This window comes from Rhinoraja longicauda, chromosome 28 (assembly GCF_053455715.1).
Source record: "Rhinoraja longicauda isolate Sanriku21f chromosome 28, sRhiLon1.1, whole genome shotgun sequence".
Taxonomy (NCBI): Eukaryota; Metazoa; Chordata; class Chondrichthyes; order Rajiformes; family Arhynchobatidae; genus Rhinoraja; species Rhinoraja longicauda.
In genome coordinates, this window is record NC_135980.1 from 30,901,039 (window position 1) to 30,925,885 (window position 24,847).

At 49.7% G+C, this 24,847-nt stretch overlaps 1 protein-coding gene across 1 annotated transcript in view; it reads right to left on the reverse strand.

Annotated features, from left to right (window-relative positions):
- Positions 1-257: 257 nt before the first annotated feature.
- The window catches only part of LOC144607436 (tight junction protein ZO-3-like), a 48,067-nt gene continuing 23,477 nt past the window's right edge, over positions 258-24,847 (reverse strand). Inside the window, exons 9-21 of the mRNA XM_078424292.1 lie at positions 23,912-23,970; positions 22,617-22,689; positions 20,996-21,152; positions 19,477-19,585; positions 17,120-17,339; positions 13,538-13,728; positions 11,118-11,213; positions 9,262-9,338; positions 6,840-7,050; positions 4,220-4,320; positions 3,427-3,693; positions 2,728-2,768; positions 258-2,190 (exon numbers count right to left, since the gene is read on the reverse strand). Of these exons, the coding sequence (XP_078280418.1) occupies positions 2,088-2,190; positions 2,728-2,768; positions 3,427-3,693; positions 4,220-4,320; positions 6,840-7,050; positions 9,262-9,338; positions 11,118-11,213; positions 13,538-13,728; positions 17,120-17,339; positions 19,477-19,585; positions 20,996-21,152; positions 22,617-22,689; positions 23,912-23,970 (1,705 nt within the window). The 3' untranslated portion in view covers positions 258-2,087. The remainder of the gene's footprint in view (positions 2,191-2,727; positions 2,769-3,426; positions 3,694-4,219; positions 4,321-6,839; positions 7,051-9,261; positions 9,339-11,117; positions 11,214-13,537; positions 13,729-17,119; positions 17,340-19,476; positions 19,586-20,995; positions 21,153-22,616; positions 22,690-23,911; positions 23,971-24,847) is intronic.

Below are 24,847 nucleotides of genomic sequence, written 5' to 3' on the forward strand. Positions count from 1 at the left end.
ACTCCAGCATTTTGTGAATAAATACCTCCGATATGATAGGTTTAGTGGGTTATGGGCCGTGCATGGGCAGATGGGACGAGTGCACTTGGGGCATTTTGGTCAGCATGGGCAAGTTGGGCTGAAGGGCCCGTTTCCATGCTTGTGTCTAACTTATAAGTGTTGAAGCCACTAAATGTTGGAGAATTCATGAAAATTACAGTGCGGAAATAATGAATAGAAATGAAGGAGACATTGCATAGCAAAAAATACACGTTTTATTGAAATATATATTGGAAATCTTCCAAAAACAAAACAAGTTACTTAGCACGAGAAGTTTGTCGACTTTAACCTGTGATTACGTGCAGGTGAGGCGTGTGATCCACTGCTGTTCATCACCAACAAACTGTTTGCAATAGTTGAACTCGCATCTGGAGTTCTGTTTTTCCCACTGTCCACTGGTGTTTTAGCACTGCGACAGAAGGTTGCGTTCTGGCCTGGCAGGCTGCTCGTGTGCGTACATACTTTTAACATTCCTATTTTGTTCTCTAGGTGCTGGGTGAGGAAACTATCCCATTTTAGACGCTAAATGTTGCTGTCGAGTTCTTCTGGACCAGTTACAAAAGACACAACAAAATTCCCTTTGTGTTACGCTGGCACTGTGTCTCAGTCCCAGGGCTGGCTGGATGTGACAATGGGGACCAATTGTGGTGCCCCAATGTTTATTTCCAGAGCCTTCCTGCCAACTAGCAGGCAGGCAGTGCATTCAGAGTTATTAATAGAATTCTTTGATCCATTCCTAAAAATCCTTAAGGGTGGAAATCGGAATCTGGACAAAAGACTCAGTCTGTTACTCAATCTATTTCACAGAAACAAATCTGTCTGATCAGCAGAAAGTTCACTCTTGGTGTAAAAACAAAACCACAAACCTTCTAAATGGCAATACTCTACTGGACTGGATGAAAGGAAATAATTTCCCTGTGCGTTTGCACATGTGATAATAATGAACCATTGGAAGTTCCCGATAAGCTCCATTCCAGGAATTGGGAAGTGCATTGCCTAATTTGAAGAAGGGTCTCGACCTGAAACGTCACCCATTCCTTCTCTCCAGAGATCATGCTGCCTGTCCCGCTGAGTTTCTCCAGCATTTTGTGTCTTTCTTGCCTAATTTGAGTTTATTGTCACGTGTGCTGAGGTACAGTGAGAAGCATTTGTTGCTTGCTACCCAGTGAGCGGAAAGACAATACAGTAATCTAATCGAGCCGTCCGCAATGTACAGATCAATGGCACTTTGTGATTCTCATGTAGAAAATAGATCAAAATGACCACATGCTATTAATTCCTCAGATAATAGAGACCACATATGTCCACGATAATGAACAATTAACCTCGTACAAGTCCAGAAGTGAATAGATAACCATCCAGGTATGTACCATTGAACCATGCTGAATGAAACAACAACCCATCAAGTCTCTGGGACGGTGGAACAGCAGACTGCGATCTCTTCATTTTACACAGTTGTAGAAAAGGGGAAAAGGCTGATATTGTTAATTATTGAATTTATTTTAAAAAATGACATTCATGAAGAAGCTATAAACAAATCTTGTTCCTGTTTGAGCAGCTCAATAGTGTTTGATTTGTGTAGGTTTCTGTCGGCAGGCTGTTCATGGTGAGGTTGGGGCTTGGCCTACCGTTCGGTAGCTGGTCGGCGGGCTGTTCATGCTGAGGGTGGGGCTTGGCCTACAGTTCGGTGGCTGGTCGGCGGGCTGTTCATGGTGAGGTTGGGGCTTGGCCTACAGTTCAGTAGCTGGTCGGCGGGCTGTTCATGGTGAGGTTGGGGCTTGGCCTACAGTTCGGTGGCTGGTCGGCGGGCTGTTCATGGTGAGGTTGGGGCTTGGCCTACAGTTCGGTGGCTGGTCGGCGGGCTGTTCATACTGAAGTTGGGGCTTGGCCTACCGTTCGGTGGCTGGTCGGCGGGCTGTTCATGGTGAGGTTGGGGCTTGGCCTACCGTTCGGTAGCTGGTCGGCGGGCTGTTCATACTGAAGTTGGGGCTTGGCCTACCGTTCGGTGGCTGGTCGGCGGGCTGTTCATGGTGAGGGTGGGGCTTGGCCTACAGTTCGGTGGCTGGTCCATTCCATTCATCATCATCGTCTTCGGAGCTGTAGACCGGCTTGCGACTATACTTGCTCGCATTGATATCCCGTTCGCTTGGCCTATAAAAGCACGATTGAAGAAATAGAATAGATCTAAGTAAGTAATCTGCATGCATATAAGCATTAGACCTCAAGATAATTCAAAGCATTTCACATCCAGTGAAGTGTTTTGAACTACGATATATTAATACAATCACATGTGCAGCCAGTTTATATGGTAAAAAAAGAAAGACTCATTTATTTACAAAGTCTCTAAATGATGCAATTTAATATTTTGGAAGCACTACATTACTTTGTAAAATCTAGCAGAAAAATGACTTTGTTCTAAGAAGCAGGAGACTGGGATTGAGTGGGAAAGATAGATCAGCCATGATTGAATGGCAGGGGAGACTTGATGGGTTGAATGGCCTAATTCTGCTCCTACAACGTATTGATAATGTGCATTAGTTTGGGGTCAGCAAACTGCCACAAAGAGTCAGAATTACAGAGCGGGGATGCCCTCGAGCCCATTGGGGCCTTGCCAAACGTCAGGCACTGATCCCAATAATCAAGATGATTGCACACTGGTTTATGGACTCACAGAATCTGGACACTTACCTGGTGTAATAAGGATCTCTGTACTGACCCTGAGGTTTCACCTGTTGGAGCAGACACACACACATAGAGTAAACAAGAGCATTGCACCAACTACAACAGGCAGGGGAATGGGGTTGAGAGGGAGAGATAGATCAGCCATGATTGAATGGCAGAGTTAACTCGATGGGCTGAATAGCCTAATTCTACTCCAAGAACTAGAACGGCATTAGAAGTATTCACATTTAATTACTGCGGAAATCCCTGTGCCCAAATCCGTGAATTTGTTAACACTGGCTCCAAGGCAATGTTATCCACTGACCAAGAGTAGGTTAAGAGACCCGCGTTCAAACCCGCAATTGATGGAATGTAAGGCTGTTCTGTTCCTCTGTTTCGCACTTACTATGGCCCACTGAGTCCGCACCGACCAGCGATCCCCGCACATAAACACTACCCTACGCACACTAGGGACAATTTACATTTATACCGATACTCCTGTACAAACCTGTACGTCTTTGGGGTGTGGGAGGCAACCGAAGGTCTCGGTGAAAACCCATGCAGGTCACAGGGAGAACGTAGAAACTATAACCTATGTACAAACTCCATACAGACAGCACCTGTAGTCAGGATGGAACCCGGGACTCTGGCGCTGTGAGGCAGCAGCTCTACCCGCTGTGCCACCGCGCCGCCCTTCCATGGTTAACCGTCCACGGTTTGACGTACCTGTGCGACCGTGTGGGTCGGTAGTGTACTGTACACATCATCTGCGGTGGACATTTCAGACGCTTCGGTCCTGCTGGGTTCAGAGGAGCGAGTGATGGCCGGCCTGTCCAGACGATCGTCCATTTCAGTGTCGGTGTAAGCCCCACCTTCTGCATCTGTGTCCTCATAATCACTGGTGGCTCTGCTCTCATCACAGCTCAGGTAGTCCATGCTCATACTGTTCGATCGGTTCAGCAGCTCCATGTCTTCATTCCCTGGCTCTTCACTCTGAAATACAAGGCAAACGATGAATCGGATATTTTTAAGGCAGAGATAGATTCTTGATTAGTTTAGTTTAGTTCAGTTTGGAGACACAGCGCGGAAACAGGCCTTTTCAGCCCACCAAGTCCGCGTCGACCAGCGATCCCCGCAAATTAACACTATCCTACACCCACTAGGGACAATTTTTACATTTACCAAGCCAATTAACCGACATACCTGTACGTCTTTGGAGTGTGGGAGGAAACCGGGGAGAACGTACAAACTCCGTACAGACAGCGCCCGTAGTCGGGATGGAACCCGGGTCTCCGGCGCTGCATTCGCTGGAAGGCAGCAACTCTACCACTGCGCCATCATGCTTAGATTACTGTATTAGTACAGGTGTCGGGTTATGGGGAGAAGGCAGGAAAACGGGGTTAGGGGAAAGAGATAGATCAGCCATGATTGAATGGCGGAGTAGACTCGATGGCTTAATTCTGCTGCTATCACTTATGAAATGATAAACATGAGACAAAATCATTACAAAAGCAAGTACCTTCTCTTCAGGAAACCACACTGGCTGGGTCTGCTGCTCTTTGATTGTTGCTTTCAAGGCTTCGTACCATGCACTTGAACCAGAATTCAGGTTTATTGTACCTGGAAAAAAAATCCATAACATTACAACTAGAATAGGAATGAGTCTACGCCCATTGGTTGACGGTTTAAAAAGAATCATCCTGCTTGGACGTAGTGTCCCAGTGTAGTCTCATTGATTGGAAACTGATCACAAGAATTTTCCATTCATCACCCATTCCCTCTCTCCTAGATGCTGCCTGACCTGCTGAGTTACTCCAGCATTTTGTGATACCTTTGATTTGTACCAGCATCTGCAGTTATTTTCCTACACTAGAAATTCCTGTCTCATTACTAATATGTACAACTATATCAGAATCTCAAGGAGAGGAAGGCATTCATATTATTTGGCCTCTTCCTTTCAGGAGAATGGGTGCACAACATTGTTTATAAGTGACACACAAAAGTGCTGGAGGAACTCAGAGGGTCAGGCAGCATCTGTGGAGGGAATGGAGACAACATTTCTGGTCGGGACCATTTTTCAGACGGGTCAAATGCCACCTGACCCGCTGAGTTCCTCCTGCATTTGTTTTTTGCTGAAGATTCCAGCATCTGCAGTTCCTCGTGTCTGTTCTGTTCTGTTCTCGATGTGCACTGTTCTGGCCTGAACCACTCACCTTCGTGGGATGAAATGTTTCCCGATATGGAAAGATTTAACAGGAACCTGGGGGGTAACTTTTCCACACAGAGGGTGGTGGGTGTACGGAATGAACTGCCGGAGGAGGTAGTTGAGGCAGGGACCATTGCAATGTGTAAGAAGCAATTAAACAGGAACATGGATAGGACAGGTTTAGAGGGATATGGACCAAATGCAGGCAGGTGGGACTCGTGTAGATGGGGTGTGTTGGTCAGAAGTGATAGGAGCAGAATTAGGTCATTCGGCCCATCAAGTCTACTCCGCCATTCAATCAAGGCTGATCTATCTCTCCCTCTTAACCCCATTTATCCTGCCTTCTCCCCATAACCCTTGACACCCAGGTCAGTGTGGGCATGTTGGAGCGATGGGCCTGTTTCCACACTGTATGACGTTATGACTCGAGGATATTTGTTCAAAAATTGCTTTAAGTGAGGAATGTGGAATCCGCTGTGGTGGATCTTTATGTTAAATTTTACTTTATGTCTTGTTGCTTTTCACCTAGTATGGCTGTATGGTAACTCAAATTTCACTGTACCTTATTGTACCTAGTTGGTACATGTGACAATTAAACGGAATCTGGAATCTGGAATCTTAAGTCCTGACCTGCCATATCTGAAATATTCTGGACTTACTTTCTTTAACCAGTTAAATATCTTTCTACATCACTGTAATGTGTGTGAGATATGTCCTTGAGGTTGCAGCACCCAATTTATCTCGCTGTTCCTGAAAGCCTGTCCCTCTAATGGTATCTCTGAGGCCTCCACAGTTTCTCTTTGCAATGGCCCGGTAGAACAAACATCTCCAAATAGCTGATGTAGACAGCAGAGCTGGGATGAATTCTGTCTTTTCACTTTGGAGAGGTTGTACGGTCCTGGGGTGCTTCAATGACTCCAATCTTCACTAAATTGGAAAAAGGGGAACTATCACCGATACCAGCTGTTGTACTGCAGCTGATCGTAGAGTCATACAGCACTGAAACTGGTCCTTCACACAAACACATCCACGCTGAGCACGTTGCCTAACTGAGCTAGTCCTAAGGTAGACACAAAATGCTGGAGTAACTCAGCGGGTCAGGCAGCATCTCTGGAGGACATGGATAGGTGACGTTTCGGGTCGAGACCCCTCTTCAGACTAGTCCTACTTGTCAGTGCCTGGCCATATCCCTCCAAACCTCTCCTAACCACATGCCCGTCCAGGTGTCTTAAATGTCATTGGTGAATCCGTCTCCATCACTTCTCACAGGCAGCTTGTTCCAAACACGCACGCCCTCTGTGTGAAAACCTTGCCCCTCGGGTCCCTTTTACATCTTTCTCCTCTCGCCTTAAGCCCATCTGCTATTGGTATGCCATACTGTGACACAGAGTGCTGGAGTAACTCAGCGGGTCAGGCAGCATCTGTGGAGAACATGGATAGGTGACGTTTCACAGGGTGCTGGAGTAACTCAGCGGGTCAGGCAGCATCTGTGGAGAACATGGATAGGTGACGTTTCACAGGGTGCTGGAGTAACTCAGCGGGTCAGGCAGCATCTGTGGAGAACATGGATAGGTGACGTTTCACAGAGTGCTGGAGTAACTCAGCGGGTCAGGCAGCATCTGTGGAGAACATGGATAGGTGATGTTTCACAGAGTGCTGGAGTAACTCAGCGGGTCAGGCAGCATCTCTGGAGAACATGAATAGGTGACGTTCTTCAGATTCAGACTAAGACCCTTCTTCGGACTCAACCCGAAACGTCACCAATCCATGTCCTTCACACATGCGGCCTGACCTGCTGAGTTACTCCAGTCACCTTGTGTCCTTTGTGTAAACCAGCATTTACACTTGTTTCTAGCAGAGTGCAATCTTAGACTCTGGTGGTGGGGATGTTTTGATGAAGCATTGGATGGAAGTATCTCGTGTGTGACAGTACCTGTGAAGAGGTGGGCCCAGTGTTTCCTCAGCTTGACAGCCTGGGTGTACAGACTCTTGGAGCTTTTCCGTGACTGGGGAGAGAGGTGCTGCCGCATGGCTTTCACCTCCTGCTTGTTCTCGGGGTTGAAGAACACCACGATGGGGTACCACTTCACGTAGTTCAGACGCTCGATGGCGGTAGGTGTGATGTCAAGTAGTCCGTGCTTGTTCTGAAAATCACAATCATACTTTATTAGCCAAGTATGTTTTGCAACAGACGAGGAACTTCATTTGCCATACCGTCATACCAATAGAAAGCAACAGGACACACAAAATACATTTTAAGTTGGACATCCACCACAGTGACTCCTCCACATTCCTCGCGGGGATGGAAGGCGAAAAACAGTTCAATCTCTCCCTTCTTTGTCCTCCAGCGGTCGGGGGCCTCGAACCTTCTGTTGACGGGATGATCTTGACTCCCGTAGCCGGCGGCCGGGCCTTCCTCATCGGGGCGATCCAGGTCCTACATCGGGGGGGGGGGGAGGGGGGATCTCAGCTCCCTCGTGCCGGCCGATCTACCCCGGGTCGGGGCTTGTCGAACCTCGTGCGGCTTTGGAGCTTCCCGACATCGGTCTCAACCCGAGACCGCGAGCTGCTTGATGTTAAGTCTGAGACCGCGGTTGGGGCGTCGATCCCAGGCGAGGAATCGGCTCTGATGGTAAGTCCGTGGCCCGCAGTGAAGCTCAAGGTCAATCCCAGGCTAGGCCGCCAGCTCCGTGATGTTAGGCCGCAGAGCGACCGGAGATACGATCCGGAAATTAAACGCATCTCGGGCAAGGTGAGAGATTGAAAAATCTCCCCCTACCCCCTCCCCCCCCCCCCCCCACCCCACATAAAACAAACCAGAGAACATTTACACCAACTTTTAAAACGTACCAAAAATAACAGAAAAACGGCAGACAGACCGTAGGCAAGGCACCTCCTGGTGGTGCATTGGGATCATGTGTATACAAATTGGCATTGGAATCGACTGTATCATATTTAATCATTTAGTAGTAGCAATATACTTTCTTTACCACCTTTAAAGTGTGTCTGGGTTACGCCTGCACGTCTTTGGAACATGGGAGTAAAGTGGAGAAAACCCACGCAGGTCACGGGGAGAACGTGCAAACTCCGTACAGACAGCGCCCGTGGTCAGGATGGAACCCGGGTCTCTGGTGCTCTGAGGCAGCGACTCTACCGCTGTGCCACCGTGCTGCACCTTTCCCTTTCTTGATCACTCGGCCTCCTGGCAGGGGATAGACTATCAATTGACGTCCACTACATACCTACAACTCACACAATTATCTGCACTACCTCCTCCCACCCTGTCCCTTGCAAACATGTGTTGCTCCTACTCTCAGTTTCGCTGCATCAGCTCCCCAGGAGATGCTCTCCATTACAGGTCATCCAAGATGGCTTCTTTCTTTAGTAAACATGGTTTTCCCCCCTGTTGTCGTAGATGGATCCCCCACCCATGTCTCCTCAGTCTCCCATAGTTCTGCTCTCTCTCCTCCTTCCCCCAGATGGAACCTGGATAGAGTTCCCCTGGTCCTCAACCTTCCCCCACTGACCTCCGTTCTCAATGCATCATTCTCCGCCATTCCAATCACCTCCAACATGATCCCACCACCAGTCACATCTTCCCATCCCCATTCCTTCCTGCCTTCTGCAGAGGCCGTTCCCTCTGCAACCTCTTGGTGCACTCTTCCCATCCAAACCACCCCCTCCCCAGGTACCAACCTCAAGAGAGGCAACACCTGTCCCTCCATCTCCTCCTTCAGCTCCACCCAAGGGCCCCGGCAGACCTTCCAGGTGAGACAGACGATCACGGGCATCTCCTTTAACCCCATCTACTGAAGGGGGTGGAGAGGGTGCTGCACCAATGCAGGAGAGGTTTGGGCCCAACAGGTCCACTTGGTCTAGTCCTTCCTTTAACATGGTGCCATCTCATCTGTTTGAACATGGAGCGAGGTTTGGCTTTGCCGAGACTTCGAGATGAGGGGTGGAATGCACCTGTGATGAGCTTAGTTTAGCTTTTTAGTTTAGTTTAGAGATACAGCGCGGAAACAGGCCCTTTCGGCCCACAGTGTCCGCGCCGACCAGCGATTCCCGCACACTAACACTATCCTACACACACTAGGGACAATTTTTACATTTACCAAGCCAATTAACCTACAAACCTGCACGTCTTTGGAGTGTGGGAGGAAACCGAAGATCTCGGAGAAAACCCACGCAGGTCACGGGGAGAACGTACAAACTCCGTACAGACAGCACCCGTAGTCGGGATGGAACCCGGGTCTCCGGCGCTGCATTCGCTGTCAGGCAGCAACTCTACCGCTGCGCGCACGTGCCGCCTCAGTGTGTAGTAACGGTGAGCAACGGTGGCTCGGTCGCCTTACCTTTTCGGAGATGAGCCGCACGGTTTCAAGTCTGATGATGGACGATGAACCTTCCTCGGAATTCCTTGGCACTGTTTCTAAAACGGACATGTTGCAGGATCAGTGAGAGGTCAGTGGACCACGGTGATAGAAACGTTGAGAATAGGTGCAGGAGTAAGCCATTCGGCCCTTCGAGCCAGCACCGCCATTCAATATGATCATGGCTGATCATCCATAATCAATACCCCGTTCCCGCTTTCTCCCCCTACCCCTCGATTCCGTTAGCCTATCGTACATTTCCAATCACCTCCAACATGACCCCACCTCTCGTCACGTCTTCCCATCCCCATTAACCATAGTACAACCAAGTGCCACAGTCAATGGTGTGCAAGGGGGAAAAGGTGCAGAAAGATAAGTGAAGGGAGTAGGACCGGGGGGTTGGCACGGTGAAACAGCAGTAGAGTTGCTGCCTCACAGCGCCAGAGATCCGGCTTCTCCGACAGAACACTTACCTTATCTTACTGAGCAGATCTTACAGAGTCCCTCCTCCCCTACTTGAGCGCTCAGGTCCACTGACGTTGGCCTGTTAGCCACAAAACGCCACAGCTATTAAAAAATTGGCAAAGTAGCCTTTTTCAACTGCACCCCTAAGCTGTGGAATACCCAACCCAGGGCCACGAGATACCCCTCTAGCTGGCAGCTTTAAACGGCCGGCCGCTAAAAACATATCTTATTAATCAAGCTTTTAACTGATTTTACTTTGTTTGTCTTTTTACACTCTCAATTTTACATTTTACATTTTATATTTTTATATAAATCTGTGCCTTGTATGATATTAATAGCCTATGTCTTTACTGTTTTAAATTGTATCTTTGTTTAGACATGAGTTTGTTTTTGTGGAAAGCACTTAGGGCTATGTGAAAAGTGCAATATAAATAAAGTTATTATTATTATTATTATTAAAAGATGTTAGAAAAACCGTTTATCATCCTTGTCAGGTCAGTTTATTGTGTGGACGTCCATCAAATCCATTCAATCGGGTCTAATCTACCTTTCCCTCTCAACCCGTTATCCTGACTTCTCCCTGTAACCCTTGACACACTTACTAATCAAGAACCTAAAATTATCCATTGACTTGGCCTCCACAGCCCCACACACAATAAACTGATCTGACAAGTGTCATAAAAGGTTTATTTCACAGCTCGTATGTGGGTTCCTCTTAGGGTTGCCAACTGTCCCGTATTAGCCGGGACGTCCTGTAATTTTGGGCTAAATTGGTTTGTTCCGTACGGGGCCGCCCTTGTCCCGTATTAGGCCCGGGGGCCGCCGTCGGCCGGGACAGTGAGGCTAACGGAGTGTGTTCGCCTAACGGAAGTTGCGTAGCAACCCGCCTCCTGGCCCGGGCGGCCGCCATTGGTGGAGCGGGAGCACGTGGCCGCTGGCTGGGTGAGGTCACGTGGGGCGCGGGGCGGTGACGTCACCCTTTGTCCCGTATTTGGGAGTGAGATAGTTGGCAACCCCTAGTTCCTCTTGTAACATCTCTGCTCAAGGCAAGGGTCAGAGTGATTCTGCCACAAAACAAAACATCAGGATGAGTGCAACCTGCAGGATGCAATGAGAACTGAAGACACACACAAAAAGCTGGAGTAACTCAGCAGGTCAGGCAGCATCTCTGGAGAGAAGGAATGGGTGACGTTTCGGGTCGAGAACCATCATCAGACTGATCCTGAAGAAGGGTCCCGACCCAAAAAGTCACCCATTCCTTCTCTCCGGAGATGCTGCCTGAGCCGCTGAGTTACTCCAGCATTTTGTGTGTGTCAACTTTCAGTTTAAACCAGCACCTGCGGTTCCTTCCTACGGAGTCAACGAGAACTCACGGGCAAGTTCGAACTGGCCGGCCATCTCACTGGCCAGCCTCTCAGTAGCGATGTCTGAAATTGGTCCAAGTATCACCACAGGTCTTTTATAACTGGCTGCAACACACACAAAAGAAAACATTGAGTGCACAATAAATAGCAAGGGGTGAATATGACACTTTCTGGAATAAAAGGAAGTTTGTATTTTTAGTTTAGTGATGTAACTGAGCCAAGATCTCACCGTATCGTGTCATCCTTTTGGGCTAAATTAGTTTGTCCTGTACGGGACCGCCCTTGTCACGTATTAGTAGGGTTGCCAACTTCCTCACTCCCAAATAAGGGACAAAGAGTGACGTCACCGCCCCGCGCCCCACGTGACCTCACCCAGCCAGCGGGCCACGTGCTCCCGCTCCACCAATGGCGGCTGCCATTGGTGGAGCGAGAGCACGTGGCCGCTGGCTGGGTGAGGTCACGTGGGGCGCGGGGCGGTGACATAGAAACATAGAAACATAGAAAATAGGTGCAGGAGTAGGCCATTCGGCCCTTCGAGCCTGCACCGCCATTCAATATGATCATGGCTGATCATTCAGCTCAGTAGCCTGTACCTGCCTTCTCTCCATACCCCCTGATCCCTTTAGCAAAAAGGGCCACATCTAACTCCCTCTTAAATATAGCCAATGAACTGGCCTCAACTACCTTCTGTGGCAGAGAATTCCACAGACTCACCACTCTCTGTGTGAAGAAATGTTTTCTCATCTCGGTCCTAAAAGACTTCCCCCTTATCCTTAAGCTGTGACCCCTGGTTCTGGACTTCCCCAACATCGGGAACAATCTTCCCGCATCGAGCCTCTCCAACCCCTTAAGAATTTTATATGTTTCTATAAGATCCCCCCTCAGTCTTCTAAATTCCAGTGAGTACAAGCCCAGTCTATCTAGTCTTTCCTCATATGTAAGTCCCGTCATCCCAGGGATCAATCTGGTGAACCTTCTCTGTACTCCCTCTAAGGCAAGAACGTCTTTCCTCAGGTTAGGAGACCAAAACTGCACACAGTACTCCAGGTGTGGTCTCACCAAGGCCCTGTACAACTGCAGCAGAACCTCCCTGCTCCTAAACTCAAATCCTCTTGCTATGAATGCCAACATACCATTCGCTTTCTTCACTGCCTGCTGCACCTGACGTCACCCCCTTGTCCTGTATTTGCGAGTGGGGAAGTTGGCAACTCTATCTACACTGCTCCCATGTAGCGGCCCTGAGAGACTCTTCCCAACTGTGGAGAGACATTGACCTCATTGAAACTCACCGAATAGGGAAAAGCCTGGATAGTGTGGATGCAGAGAGGATGTTTCCACTAGTGGGAGAGTCTAGGACCAGAGGGCACAGCCTCAGAATTAAAGGACGTTCCTTTAGGAAAGAGATGAGGAGGAATTTCTTTAGTCAGAGGGTGGAATTCTTTGGCACAGAAGGCTGTGGAGGCCAAGTCAGTGGATATTTCTAAGGCAGAGATGGACAGATTCTTGATCAGTGCGGGTGTCAGGGGTTACGGGGAGAAGGCAGGAGAATGGGGTCAGGTGGGAGAGAAAGATCAACCATGAGTGAATGGCAGAGTAGACTTGATGGGCCGAATGGCCTAATTCTGCTCCTATCACTTATGACATGACAGGAATCTCAGGCCATCTGTGGACACATCAGTCGTGTATCAGAGGTTTTAGGCTTTACTTTAGACTTAAGAGATACAGTGTGGAAACAGGCCCTTCCACCCACTGAGTCCACATCGACAAGCGATCACCCCGTCCAGCAGCACTAACCAGTGTTCAAAGATATGCAGGTTTGTAGGCTAATTAGCTTCTGTAAATTGTCTCTGGTGTGTCGAGTTGAACTAGTGTAGGGGTAATCGCTGGTCAGTGTGGGCTCGCTGGTCAGTGTGGGCTCGCTGGTCAGTGTGGGCTCGCTGGTCAGTGTGGGCTCGCTGGTCAGTGTGGGCTCGCTGGTCAGTGTGGGCTCGCTGGTCAGTGTGGGCTCGCTGGTCAGTGTGGGCTCGCTGGTCAGTGTGGGCTCGCTGGTCAGTGTGGGCTCGCTGGTCAGTGTGGGCTCGCTGGTCAGTGTGGGCTCGCTGGTCAGTGTGGGCTCGCTGGTCAGTGTGGGCTCGCTGGTCAGTGTGGGCTCGCTGGGCCGTAGGGCCTGTTTCTACACTGCGCCTGTAAAACTAAAACTGAAGATGTGCTAACTAAAATTGTCCAAAACAGAACAGACTCCGAATCAGTCTGGAGGGTCTCGACCCGTAACGTCACCCATTCCTTCTCTCCACAGATGCTGCCTGTCCCGCTGAGTTACTACAGCACTCTGTGAAACGTCACCTATCCATGTTCTCCACAGATGCTGCCTGACCCGCTGAGTTACTCCAGCACTTTGTGTCTCTCATCTGATTCACTCGTTTCCGTACCTTCTCTCAGCACCACCCTTTCGTAGGGCGGGAACTTGCCCTGGATGGTCAAGGCTGAAAGGTCGTCTCTGCTTTTCCGGATGTTTTTCTTGGCCCCCCTCAGTCCGCGCATCTTCCAGAACTCTGCCCGCGGGCCGGCCGACGAGCTGGTGCTGACTTTCTGTATTTCAACCTTGGCGATCTGCTCAGCTCTGCGCGGAACAGATCAACAACAAACACCACGGTAGATTATTGTCCCACGACAGCACTGAATCTTGTGGCACACCACTAGTCACAGGCCTCCAGTCTAGGGTCGCCAACTGTCCCGCATTAGCCGGGACATCCCGTACATTGTGCTAAATTTGTTTGTCCCGTACGGGACCGCCCTTGTCCCATATTAGGCCTGGGGGTGCTGTAGGCCGGGACACTGTAGGGCCGGGGGCCGCTGTAGGCCCGGACACTGTAGGCCCGGACACTGTAGGCACAGACACTGTAGGCCCGGACACTGTAGGCCCGGACACTGTAGGCCCGGGCACTGTAGGCCCGGATACTGAAGGCCTGGGTGCTGTAGGCCCAGACACTGTAGGCTAACGGAGTGTGTTCGGGGAGCGGGGCCAAGTGTGTTCGCCTAATGGAGGTTGCGTAGCAACCCGCCTCCTGGCCCGGGGGGCCGCCATTGGTGGAGCGGGAGTACGTGGCCCATTGGCTGGGTGAGGTCACGTGGGGCGCGCGCGGTGATGTCACCTTTTGTCCCTTATTTGGGAGTTAGAAAGTTGGCAACCCTACTCCAGTCTGAACAACAGCCTTCCACCATCAACCTCTGCTTACTACCATCAAGTCAATTATGTATCTAATCAATTAGCTCTCCCTGGAATCCATGCCATCTTTCGTTTCGTTTATTATTGGCATGTGTACCGAGGTACAGTGAAAGCTTGTGTAGGAAGGAACTGCAGATGCCGGTTTACACCGAAGCCAGACACAAAGTGCTGGAGTAACTCAGCGGGACAGGCAGCATCTTTGGATAGAAGGAATGGGTGAGACCCTTCTTCAGACAAGAAGGGTCTCGACCCGAAACGTCACCCATTCCTTCTCTTCGGAGATGCAACCTGTCCCACTGAGTTACTCCAACATTTTGTGTCTATCTGCAGTGAAAGTCTTTTTGTTGCGTGCTATCCAGTGAGTGGAAGGACTATACATGGTCACAATCGAGCCGTCCACAGTGCAGTTACAGGATAAAAGGAATAACGTTTAGTGCAAGATAAAGTCCAAATAAAGACAGTCCGAGGGTCTCCAATGAGGTAGATGGGAAGTCAGGACCAGTTCAGTTGCCTGAAACTGCCCCTGATTCTAGGTGAGATGCTGATATCTCGATTATGAATTTAAAACAAATTAATATTGGAAATGTGGTCAGGGGTCGGTATATATTACTGTTACAGTTACAGATGGCAGGATCTCAGGCTAGCACCAGTGTTTATTTAAACTGTGCGCGGTGATCACAGTGATGACGTCTGACTACTTACTCTGGCCACATGATATATTGACATAATACACAGAAATAAACCACACTGCCTTCCCTCTATAAATAAAACATAATTACACAGTCATTACACATTCATTACTCCTGAGTTTGACTGCCTTAATTGTGTACGTGCGTCTGATATTCTACTCGTCGTTGGAACCGAGGGACTTGATACCTCGTGATCCTTTAAGCTGGAAAAATTGCAAAGAATATTTACGAGGATGTTGCCAGGACTCGAGGGTCTGAGCTGCAGGGAGGGGTTGAGCAGGCTTAGACTTCATTCCTTGGAGCGCAGAAGGATGGGGGGTAATCTTACAGAGGTGAACATAATGACGAGAGGAATAAATAGGGTCGAGTTGCGCAGAGTCTTTTACTCAGAGTAGGAGAATCAAGAACTGGGGGACAATAGTTTAAGGTGAGAAGGGAAAGATTTAATAGGAACCTGAGGGATAACCTTTTTACACAGAGGGTGGTGTGTATGTGGAACGAGCTGCCAGAGGAGGTAGTTGAGGCTACCTCCTACTTTCAGACGATAGAAGGATCTCGACCCGAATTCCTAATTTGAGGAAGGACATTCTTGCTATTGAGGGAGTGCAGCGTAGATTCACAAGGTTAATTCCCAGGATGGCGGGACTGTCAAATGATGAAAGAATGGAACGACTGGGCTTGTATTCACTGGAATTTAGAAGGATGAGAGAGGATCTAAGAGAAACATATTACATTATTAAGGGATTGGACTCGCTGCTGTAGATGCAGGAAACATGTTCCCGATGTTGGGGGGAGTCCAGAACCAGGGGCCACAGTTTAAGAATAAGGGGTCGGCCATTTAGAACGGAGATGAAGAAAAACTTTTTCAACCAGAGAGTTGTAAATTTGTGGAATTCTCTGCCTCAGAAGGCAGTGGAGGCCAATTCACAAAAGTGAGTTAGATAGAGCTCTTAAAGATAGCGCAGTCAAAGGGTATGGGGAGAAGGCAGGAACGGGGTACTGATTGTGGATGATCAGCCACGATCACAGTGAATGGTGGTGCTGGCTCGAAGGGCCGAATGGCCGCCTCCTGCACCTATTGTCTATGTATCTATTATTATCACCCATTCTTTTTCTCCAGAGATGATGCCTGACCTGCTGAGTTACTCCAGCACTTTGTGTCTATCTTTAGTATAAACCAGCGTCTGGTCACAGAAGGCTGTGGAGGCCAAGTCAATGGATATTTTTAAGGGAGAGGTAGATGGATTCTTCATTAGTGCGGGTGTCAGAGGTTATGGGGAGAAGGCAGGAGAATGGGGTTAGGGAGGAGAGACAGATCAGCCATTATTGAATGGCGGAGTAGCCTTGATGGGCCGAATGGCCTAATTCTGCTCCTATCACTTATGACCTCATGATCTACAGTTCCTTGTTTCTAAAATAAAACTATTGATTGGCAAATTCTTGAGCCACAGAAAGATGAAAGGTCAATGAAACACATGGTTAAGACTGGACTTTGTACAGTGTTTAGGGTTGCCAACTATAGCACTCTCAAATACGAGACAAGGTGACGTCACCACCCCGCGCCCCATGTGACCTCACCTAGCCAGCGGCCACGTGCTCCCGCTCCACCAATGGTGGCCGCCCGGGCCGGGAGGCGGGTTGTGTAGGAAAAAAAACTGCAGATGCTGGTTTAAATCAAAGGTAGACACAAAAAGCTGGGGTAACTCAGCAGGTCAGGCAACATCTCCAGAGAGAAGGAACGGGTGACGTTTTGGGTCGAGACCCATTCCTTCCCTCCAGAGATGCTGCCTGACCCGCTGAGTTACTCCAGCTACCTGGGAGATGGTTTGCTAGGCAACCTCCATTAGGCAGCGCCAGAGCCTCGGGGCCTACACTGTCCGCACCACACCGACACTGTCCAGAAGGCAGGCACATATTTTAACCAGCATCTGTAGTTTTTTTCCTACCACACTGTCCGGGCCTACAGCGCCCTCCCGGGGCCAACACAGGACAAGGGCGGTCCCTTACGGGACAAACCAATTTAGCCCAAAATACGGGATGTCCCGGCTAACACGGGACAGTTGGCGACCCTATGAGAGATGCAGGTGGGATCAGACCTGTTCTTGCTGGGGATGCTGCCTCTCTCCTGCTCTCGCATGTCCGCTCCAATCCGCACAGCATACCACGATCCCAGCTTCCCTTTGTACATCGTATCGATGACCCGGAACACGTCGCCTCTCCTGAAGCTCAGGTCCTGGGACCCTTCAATCTCGTAGTCAAAGTGGGTTCGCACATAGAACGAGTCGCCAACGTTGGAGTTGATCATTTTCTTATAAACTGAAAGAAAAGACGTCCGACATCAGTCTGTATTTATATAAACTACTGGCGAATCACAGTGGGCAGAACTTCCATTTCCAACAACTTACATTTAATTCAAATATTACAAATTATCGCTTTTAAAAAAAGAAAAACAAATACAGTTCTGGGAATGGAATCTGTATTTCTTGTTCCCTCGCCACAGAACGTGAAATGTATTGAAGACAGCACCCATTGTTTTATAGTCGTGATAACTAGGGTTGCTAACTGACTCGTATCAGCCGGGACATCCCGTATATTGAGCTAAAGTGGTTTGTCCCTTACGTGACCGCCCTTGTCCCGTATTAGGCCCGGGGGGCGCTGTAGGTCCGGACAGTGTAAGCCGGACGCTGTTGGCCCAGAAATTGGTCCGGACAGTGTAGGCCCGGACACTGTGGGCCCGGACAGTGTGGGCCTGGACAGTGTAGGCCAGGACAGTGTAGGCCCGGACACTGTGGGCCCTGGACAGTGTAGGCCCGGACAGTGTGGGCCCGGACACTGTAGGCCCAGACAGTGTAGGCCCAGACAGTGTAGGCCCGGACAGTGTAGGCCCGGACAGCGTAGGCCCGGACAGTGTGAGCCCGGACAGTGTAAGCCCGGACAGTGTAGGCCCGGACAGTGTAGGCCCCGACAGTGTAGGGCCGGAGTACTGGGCGCCGCCTAACGGAGGTTGCATAGCAACCCCAGGCCCGGCCCGGGCGGCCGCCATTGGTGGAGTGGGAGTGGGTGAGGTCACATGGGGCGATTACGTCACCTTGTCCCTTATTTGGGAGTGAGATAGTTGGCAACCCCTAGCGATAACCCAGCCTCTCTCAGCTCCATCCAAGGGCACAAGAAATCACAGAGAGTTGTGGACACAGACCAGACCAGCACACAAACCAACCTCCCTTCCATCGATTCCATCTACACCTCAGCTACAATGAATAATACAAACCAAAAAGAGAAAATGCTGGAAGTGCTCAGCAGATTACGGAGAGAGAAATAGTCAATGTTTCAGGAAAAGGAACCTAATTATTATCAGAAACGTCACCCTTTCCTCCTCTCCAGAGATGCTGCCTGGCCCGCTGAATTACTCCAGAATTTTGTGCCTGTCAATCTTTGTCAGAAGGGCACTCCAAAGACGTGCAGGTTTGTAGGTCAATTGGCTTGGTACAACTGTAAATTGCCCCTAGTGTGTGTAGGATAGTGTTAGTGTGCGGGGACCGCTGATAGGTCGATCGGCCTGTATCTGCGTTGTATCTCTAAACTAAACTAAACTAAGTGGAAAATGAAGGAACTCACAGTCATGGGGAGGAAGGGCAGCCTGAGCTCCTGTACCTGCGATCACCCACTCCGCTGCACATGGCATCCAGTGTAGAGCCAGGTGTCCCCTAGCACCGTAGGAAGCAGTCCATCAGGATGCATCACAGCACAGTTTAGGAACAACTCCATCCAAAACCGTAAGAAATTGCAGCGAATTGTGAACACAGCCCAGACCATCACACAAACCAACCTCCCTTCCATCGCCTCCATCTACACCTCACACTGCCTCGGCAAGGCCAGCAACATAATCAAGGACCAGTCTCACCCCGGTCACTGCCTCTTCTCCCCTCTCCCATCGGGCAAGAGGTACAGAAATGTGAAAACGCACACCTCCAGATTCAGGGACAGTTTCTTCCCGGGGCTGTTTTCAGGCAACTGAACCATCCTACCACAACCAGAGAGCAGAGCTGAACTACTATCTACCACTTTGGTGACCCTCGGACTATCCTTGATCGGACTTTGCTGGCTTTACCTTGCACTAAACGTTATTCCCTTATCATGTATCTGTACACTGTAAATGGCTTGATTGGAATCACGTATTGTCTTTCCGCTAGCTGGTTAGCGCGCAACAAAAGCTTTTCACTGCACCTCGGTACAAGTGACAATGAACTAAACTGAACTGAACTGGTCTAGTGGCCTTGCTGCTGGGATGGTGGTGTGAATCTCGTGGCTTGGGCTGGCTTCCAGATAGAGAGCTCTTTGCTGAGGGGCAGTTCGAGGCTGGGAATCACAGACACGCCCGCAAGGGTCAGCCCTCTGGTTGGGCAGGAGAAGTAGTTACTCTGACACATGCAGAAGGCAAGAGTTTCCCACTCACTATCCTCCTTCCGCTGAGCTCTGATCTCCACCGGCTGCCCTTTGGGAATGTCCAACATGAACAGCACTGCCTCCTCACGCGTGACGTTTTGGAAACTGACGTTGTTCACCTGTTCAGGGAAAGAGAATCAACCGTTGAGTGGTTTAGTGAAAACGTAAATCATCATCTTTGCAATTGTCGGTCAAGGGGGGATTTTATTCATCTCTGACCCCTCTCACCTGTGACCCCTCTCACCTGTGACCCCTCTCACCTGTGACCCCTCTCATCTGTGACCCCTCTCACCTCTGACCCCTCTCATCTCTGACCCCTCTCACCTGTGACCCCTCTCACCTCTGACCCCTCTCATCTGTGACCCCTCTCACCTGTGACCCCTCTCACCTGTGACCCCTCTCACCTGTGACCCCTCTCACCTGTGACCACTCTCATCTGTGACCACTTTCACCTCTGACCCCTCTCACCTCTGACCCCTCTCACCTGTGACCCCTCTCACCCTGGCCACAAACCCTTTGAAACACTTCCCTCTGGAAGGCGACTCCGGACTGTCAAAGCAGCCACAGCCAGACATAAAAACAGCTTTTGTCCGTGAGCAGTAGCTCTACTCAACAACCAAAAGTCTGTCGTCTTATTTCGCTCACATGTTTAAACGATAATATTTTATTATTAATGTTTTAATGTTTTATGCTTTATTCTTAATTGTTTATTGTATGTTCGTGTTGTTACTTGCGAGCGGAGCACCAAGGCACATTCCTTGTATGTGTATATACTTGGCCAATAAACTTATTCAATTCAATTCAATTCAGGAGCCCTGACAATGGTCAGGTTAAGATCCCTGCACCCACACCAACTGGGACTTGAAAATGGCCCCATACCTGGAGACTGTTCACTGTCTCAGTGTACGACTGCTGTACACTGGTACTGTATCTGCGAGGCCTAGGTTCGATCCCGACTACGGGTGCTGTTTGTACGTTCTCCCTGCAACCACGTGGGTTTCTTTCGGGTTCTCCGGTTCCCCCCCACACTCCAAAGACGTGCAGTTTTGTAGGTTAATTTGTTTCTGTAAAAATTGTGAATTGTCCCTAGTGTTTGTAGGATAGTGCCAGTGTACGGGGTGATCGCTGGTCGGCACGGACTCGGTGGGCCGAAGGGCCTGTTTCCAAGCTGTGTGTCTAATTTTAGAGATACAGCGCGGAAACAGGCCCTTTCAGCCCACCGGGTCCGCGCCGACCAGCGATCCCCGTACACTAGCACCATCCTATACCCACTAGGGACAATTTATTTTTACATTTACCAAGCCAATTAACCTACAAACCCACACGCCTTTGGAGTGTGGGAGGAAACCGAAGATCTCGGAGAAAACCCACGCAGGTAAATGTACAAACTCCATACTAACAGCGCCCGTAGTCGGGATGGAACCCGGGTCTCCGGCGCTGCATTCGCTGTAAGGCAGCAACTCTACCGCTGCGCCACCGTGCCACCCATGTAATGTACAGTGATAATCAGGAACTTCATGTTCTCTCACCTTTAGGATCTGATCTCCTGTCTGGATTCCCTGCCGGGCGGCAGGGCTTTCATCGAGGACCCGAGACACAAATATGCCGACGTCATTGCCTCCCGCTAGCTGCAAGCCCACGTTGGCGTCCTTCACGAACGTCGCCACCTTCATGTCTGGACTGTAGCTGAGGACAGACAGCAAAACACCGTGACCTCGATCCCTCCCAACGTTTGGTTCATGGCCAATGTCCAGGTTCCCAACCGCTGGGCTGGCAACGCACAGGGTTACAGGACCCTTCTTCAGACTGACGTCTGAACAGATTGTCTGAAGAAGGGTCCCGAACCAAAACATCACCACGTTGGTCCATTTACTTCAGACTGGCCGTGATTGCTCTACAAACACATCGTACACCTCCATGGAACTGCAGATGCTGGCATCAAAGTGCTGCAATGGGTCAGGCAGCGTCTCTGGAGCACATGGATAGGTGACATTTTGTCAGGGTCTGTCTTTAGACCTCTGAGTCCGAAGAAGGGTCCAAACCTGAAACGTCACCCCTCGATGTTCTGCAGAGATGCTGGCTGACCTGCTGAGTTACTCCAGCACTCTGTGAAACGTCACCTATCCACGTTCTCCACAGATGCTGCCTGACCCGCTGAGTTACTCCAGCACTCTGTGAAACGTCACCTATCCATGTTCTCCACAGATGCTGCCTGACTTTATGAGGACGTTGCCAGGATTAGAGGGTGTGAGCTACAGGGAGACGTTGATTATGGCACAATATGCTGGAGTAACTCGGCAGGTGCTGTTTGTATGGAGTTTGTACGTTCTCTCTGTGAACTCCGTGGGTTTTCTCCAAGATCTTCGGTTTCCTCCCACACTCCAAAGACGTGCAGGTTTGTAGGTTAATGGGCTTGGTGTAAATGTAAGATTGACCCTCGTCTGTGTAGGATAGTGTTAATGAGCGGGGATCGCTGGTCGGCGCGGACCCGGTGGGCCGAAGGGCCTGTTTCTGCGCTGTATATTTAAACTAAACTTGGGGAGAATAGTGGAAACAAATGGAGAATGAAGGATGTTCTGACAAAACCAGCACTTCCCTCAACTCTGTCAGTAAATCAGATGGATCACTGTCCAATACATGACGTTTTACTCTAACTGTTCATTACAAGTTATAGGAGTAGAATTAGGCCATTCGGCCCATCGAGTCCACTCCGCCCTTCAATCATGGCTGACCTCTGCCACATAATCCCATTTTCCTGGCTTCTCCCCATAACCCTTGACACCCGTTCCAATCACAAATTTGTCTATCTCTGCCTTAAAAATATCCACTGACTTGGCAATGAGTTCCACAGATTCACCATCTGACTAAAGTTCTTCCTCACCTTCTTTCTGCAAGAGCGCCCTTTAATTCTGAGGCTGTGCCCTCTGGTCCTAGACTCTGCCACCCATGGAAACATCCTCTCCACATCCACTCTATTTATGCCTTTCATTATTCTGTATGTTTCAATGTGGTCCCCCCCCATCCTTCTAAACTCCAACGAGTACAGGCCCAGTGCCGACAAACGCCCATCAAATGCCAACCCACTCATTGCTGGGATGATTCTTGTAAACTCTGACAGTCTCATTAGTCTCATTACAATCCAAACCTTACCCGGCATTGTACTCATCTGGTGGTCGTGACTTTGTTGCTTTTGTGGTGACGCTGTATATTGGGTCCTCGATAACTGGATTTGGGAAAATGAAATTAAAAAGTATGTTGAAAACCAGTGAAGAACAAGCCGGCAAAAGAAAGACTACTGGGCGGCACGGTGGCGCAGCGGTAGAGTTGCTGCCTCACAGCGCCAGAGACCCGGGTTCCATCCCGACTACGGGTGCTGTCTGTATGTAGTTTGTACGTTCTGCATGTGACTGTGTGGGTTTTCTCCGGGTGCTCCAGTTTCTTCCCACACTCCAAGGACGCACAGGTTTGTAGATTAATCGGCTTCGGTAAAATTGTAAATTGTCCCTGGTGTTTGTAGGATAGTGCTAATGTGTGGGGATCGCTGGTTTACATAGACTCAGTGGGTGGCCTTACCTTCCACAAAAGGTTATTCCCTTATCATGTATCTGTAAATAGATCGACTGTAATCATGGATTGTCTTTCAAGTATGTAAATGCGTACTCCTGCAGTCTGCAGCGGGCCCAGTCAGCAACATCCCCCCACGGACAGCTCGCTCCGCTGGGAGGTCAACAAAGCTCAGGCAGACCAACGAGCGTCTTTCACCGAGTTGATGACCATCCAGCAGCACTCGATGGCAGTCTCTGAATGCGTCCCTGGGAACAGTCCGTAGATCACAGAGTCCTCTGTGACGGAGCTGCTCGGAATAAATCGTGATGGGGACCCCTGCAAACCTCTCCAGACTCTCTTTGCAACCATAATCACTGAGCACCAAAATAGCTGAACGGAACTCGCCGACTTCAATGGGCTGTATAAGGAAATAACTGCAGATGCTGGTACAAATGGAAGGTATTTATTCACAAAATGCTGGAGTAACTCAGCAGGTCAGGCAGCATCTCGGGAGAGAAGGAATGGGTGACGTTTTGGGTCGAGACCATTTTTCAGACTGATGTCAGGGGGGCGGGACAAAGGAAGGATATAGGTGGAGACAGGAAGATAGAGGGAAATCTGGGAAGGAGGAGGGGAAGAGAGGGACAGAGGAGCTATCTAAAGTTGGAGAAGTCGATGTTCATACCATTGGGTTGCAAGCTGCCCAGGCGAAATATGAGGTGCTGTTCCTCCAATTTCCGGTGGGCCTCACTATGGCACTGGAGGAGGCCCATGACAGAAAGGTCAGACTGGGAATGGGACCTTCTCTCCTGAGATGCTGCCTGACCTGCTGAGTTACTCCAGCATTTTGTGAATAAATACCTGCGACTTCAATGGGCTGGACAACTCTGAGTACTTACCTCGAGGCGGCAAGGAGGCCACAGGTTGGACCGTCACTGGGGCTCTGGTCGGTTTTAAGCTGAAAAACAAGAATGAAAAAGACCATTTACCTCTGGTCAGCAGCACGCTGCCACACAGCGTGGAAACAGGCCCTTCGGCCCAACCTGCCCATGCCAACCAACATGCCCCATCTGCCAAAATGTGTGGGTGGGAACTGGTTTATACTGGAAGATAGACACAAAATTCTGGAGTAGTTCAGCAGGTCAGGCTGCATCTCTGTAGAAAAAGAATAGGTGACGTTTTGGGTCTGAAGAAGGGTACCGACCTGAAACTTCACCTATTATTTTTCTCCACAGATGCTGCCTGACCCACTGAGTTACTTCAGCATTTTGTGTCTATCTGTCCCATCTACTAACATGCCTCAACTAACCCACCTGCCTGTGTTTGGTTCATATCCCTCTAGACCCAATCCATCCACGTACTTGTCCATTTAAAACAAAATGTTGTGATAGTCCCTGCCTCAACTACCTCCTCCAGCAGCTCATTCCATTTACCCACTGCCCTTTGTGTAAAAAAAAAGTTGCCCCTCGGGTTCCTATTCAATCTTTCCCCCTTCACCTTAAACCTGTGTCCTCCAGTTCTTGATTGCCCTACGCTGGATAAAAGTCTCTGTATTTACCTGATCTATTCCTCTCACGATCTTATACACCTCTATAAGATCACCCCTCATCCTCCTGTGATCCTAGGAATAAAGTCCTAACCTGCTTAAACTCTCCCTACAGCTCAGGCCTCACGACAGGCAACATCCAGCTCTACCCTACAGCTCAGGCCTCACGACGGGCAACATCCAGCTCTACCCTACAGCTCAGGCCCTCACCACGGGCAACATCCAGCTCTACCCTATAGCTCAGGCCCTCACCACGGGCAACATTCAGCTCTACCCTACAGCTCAGGCC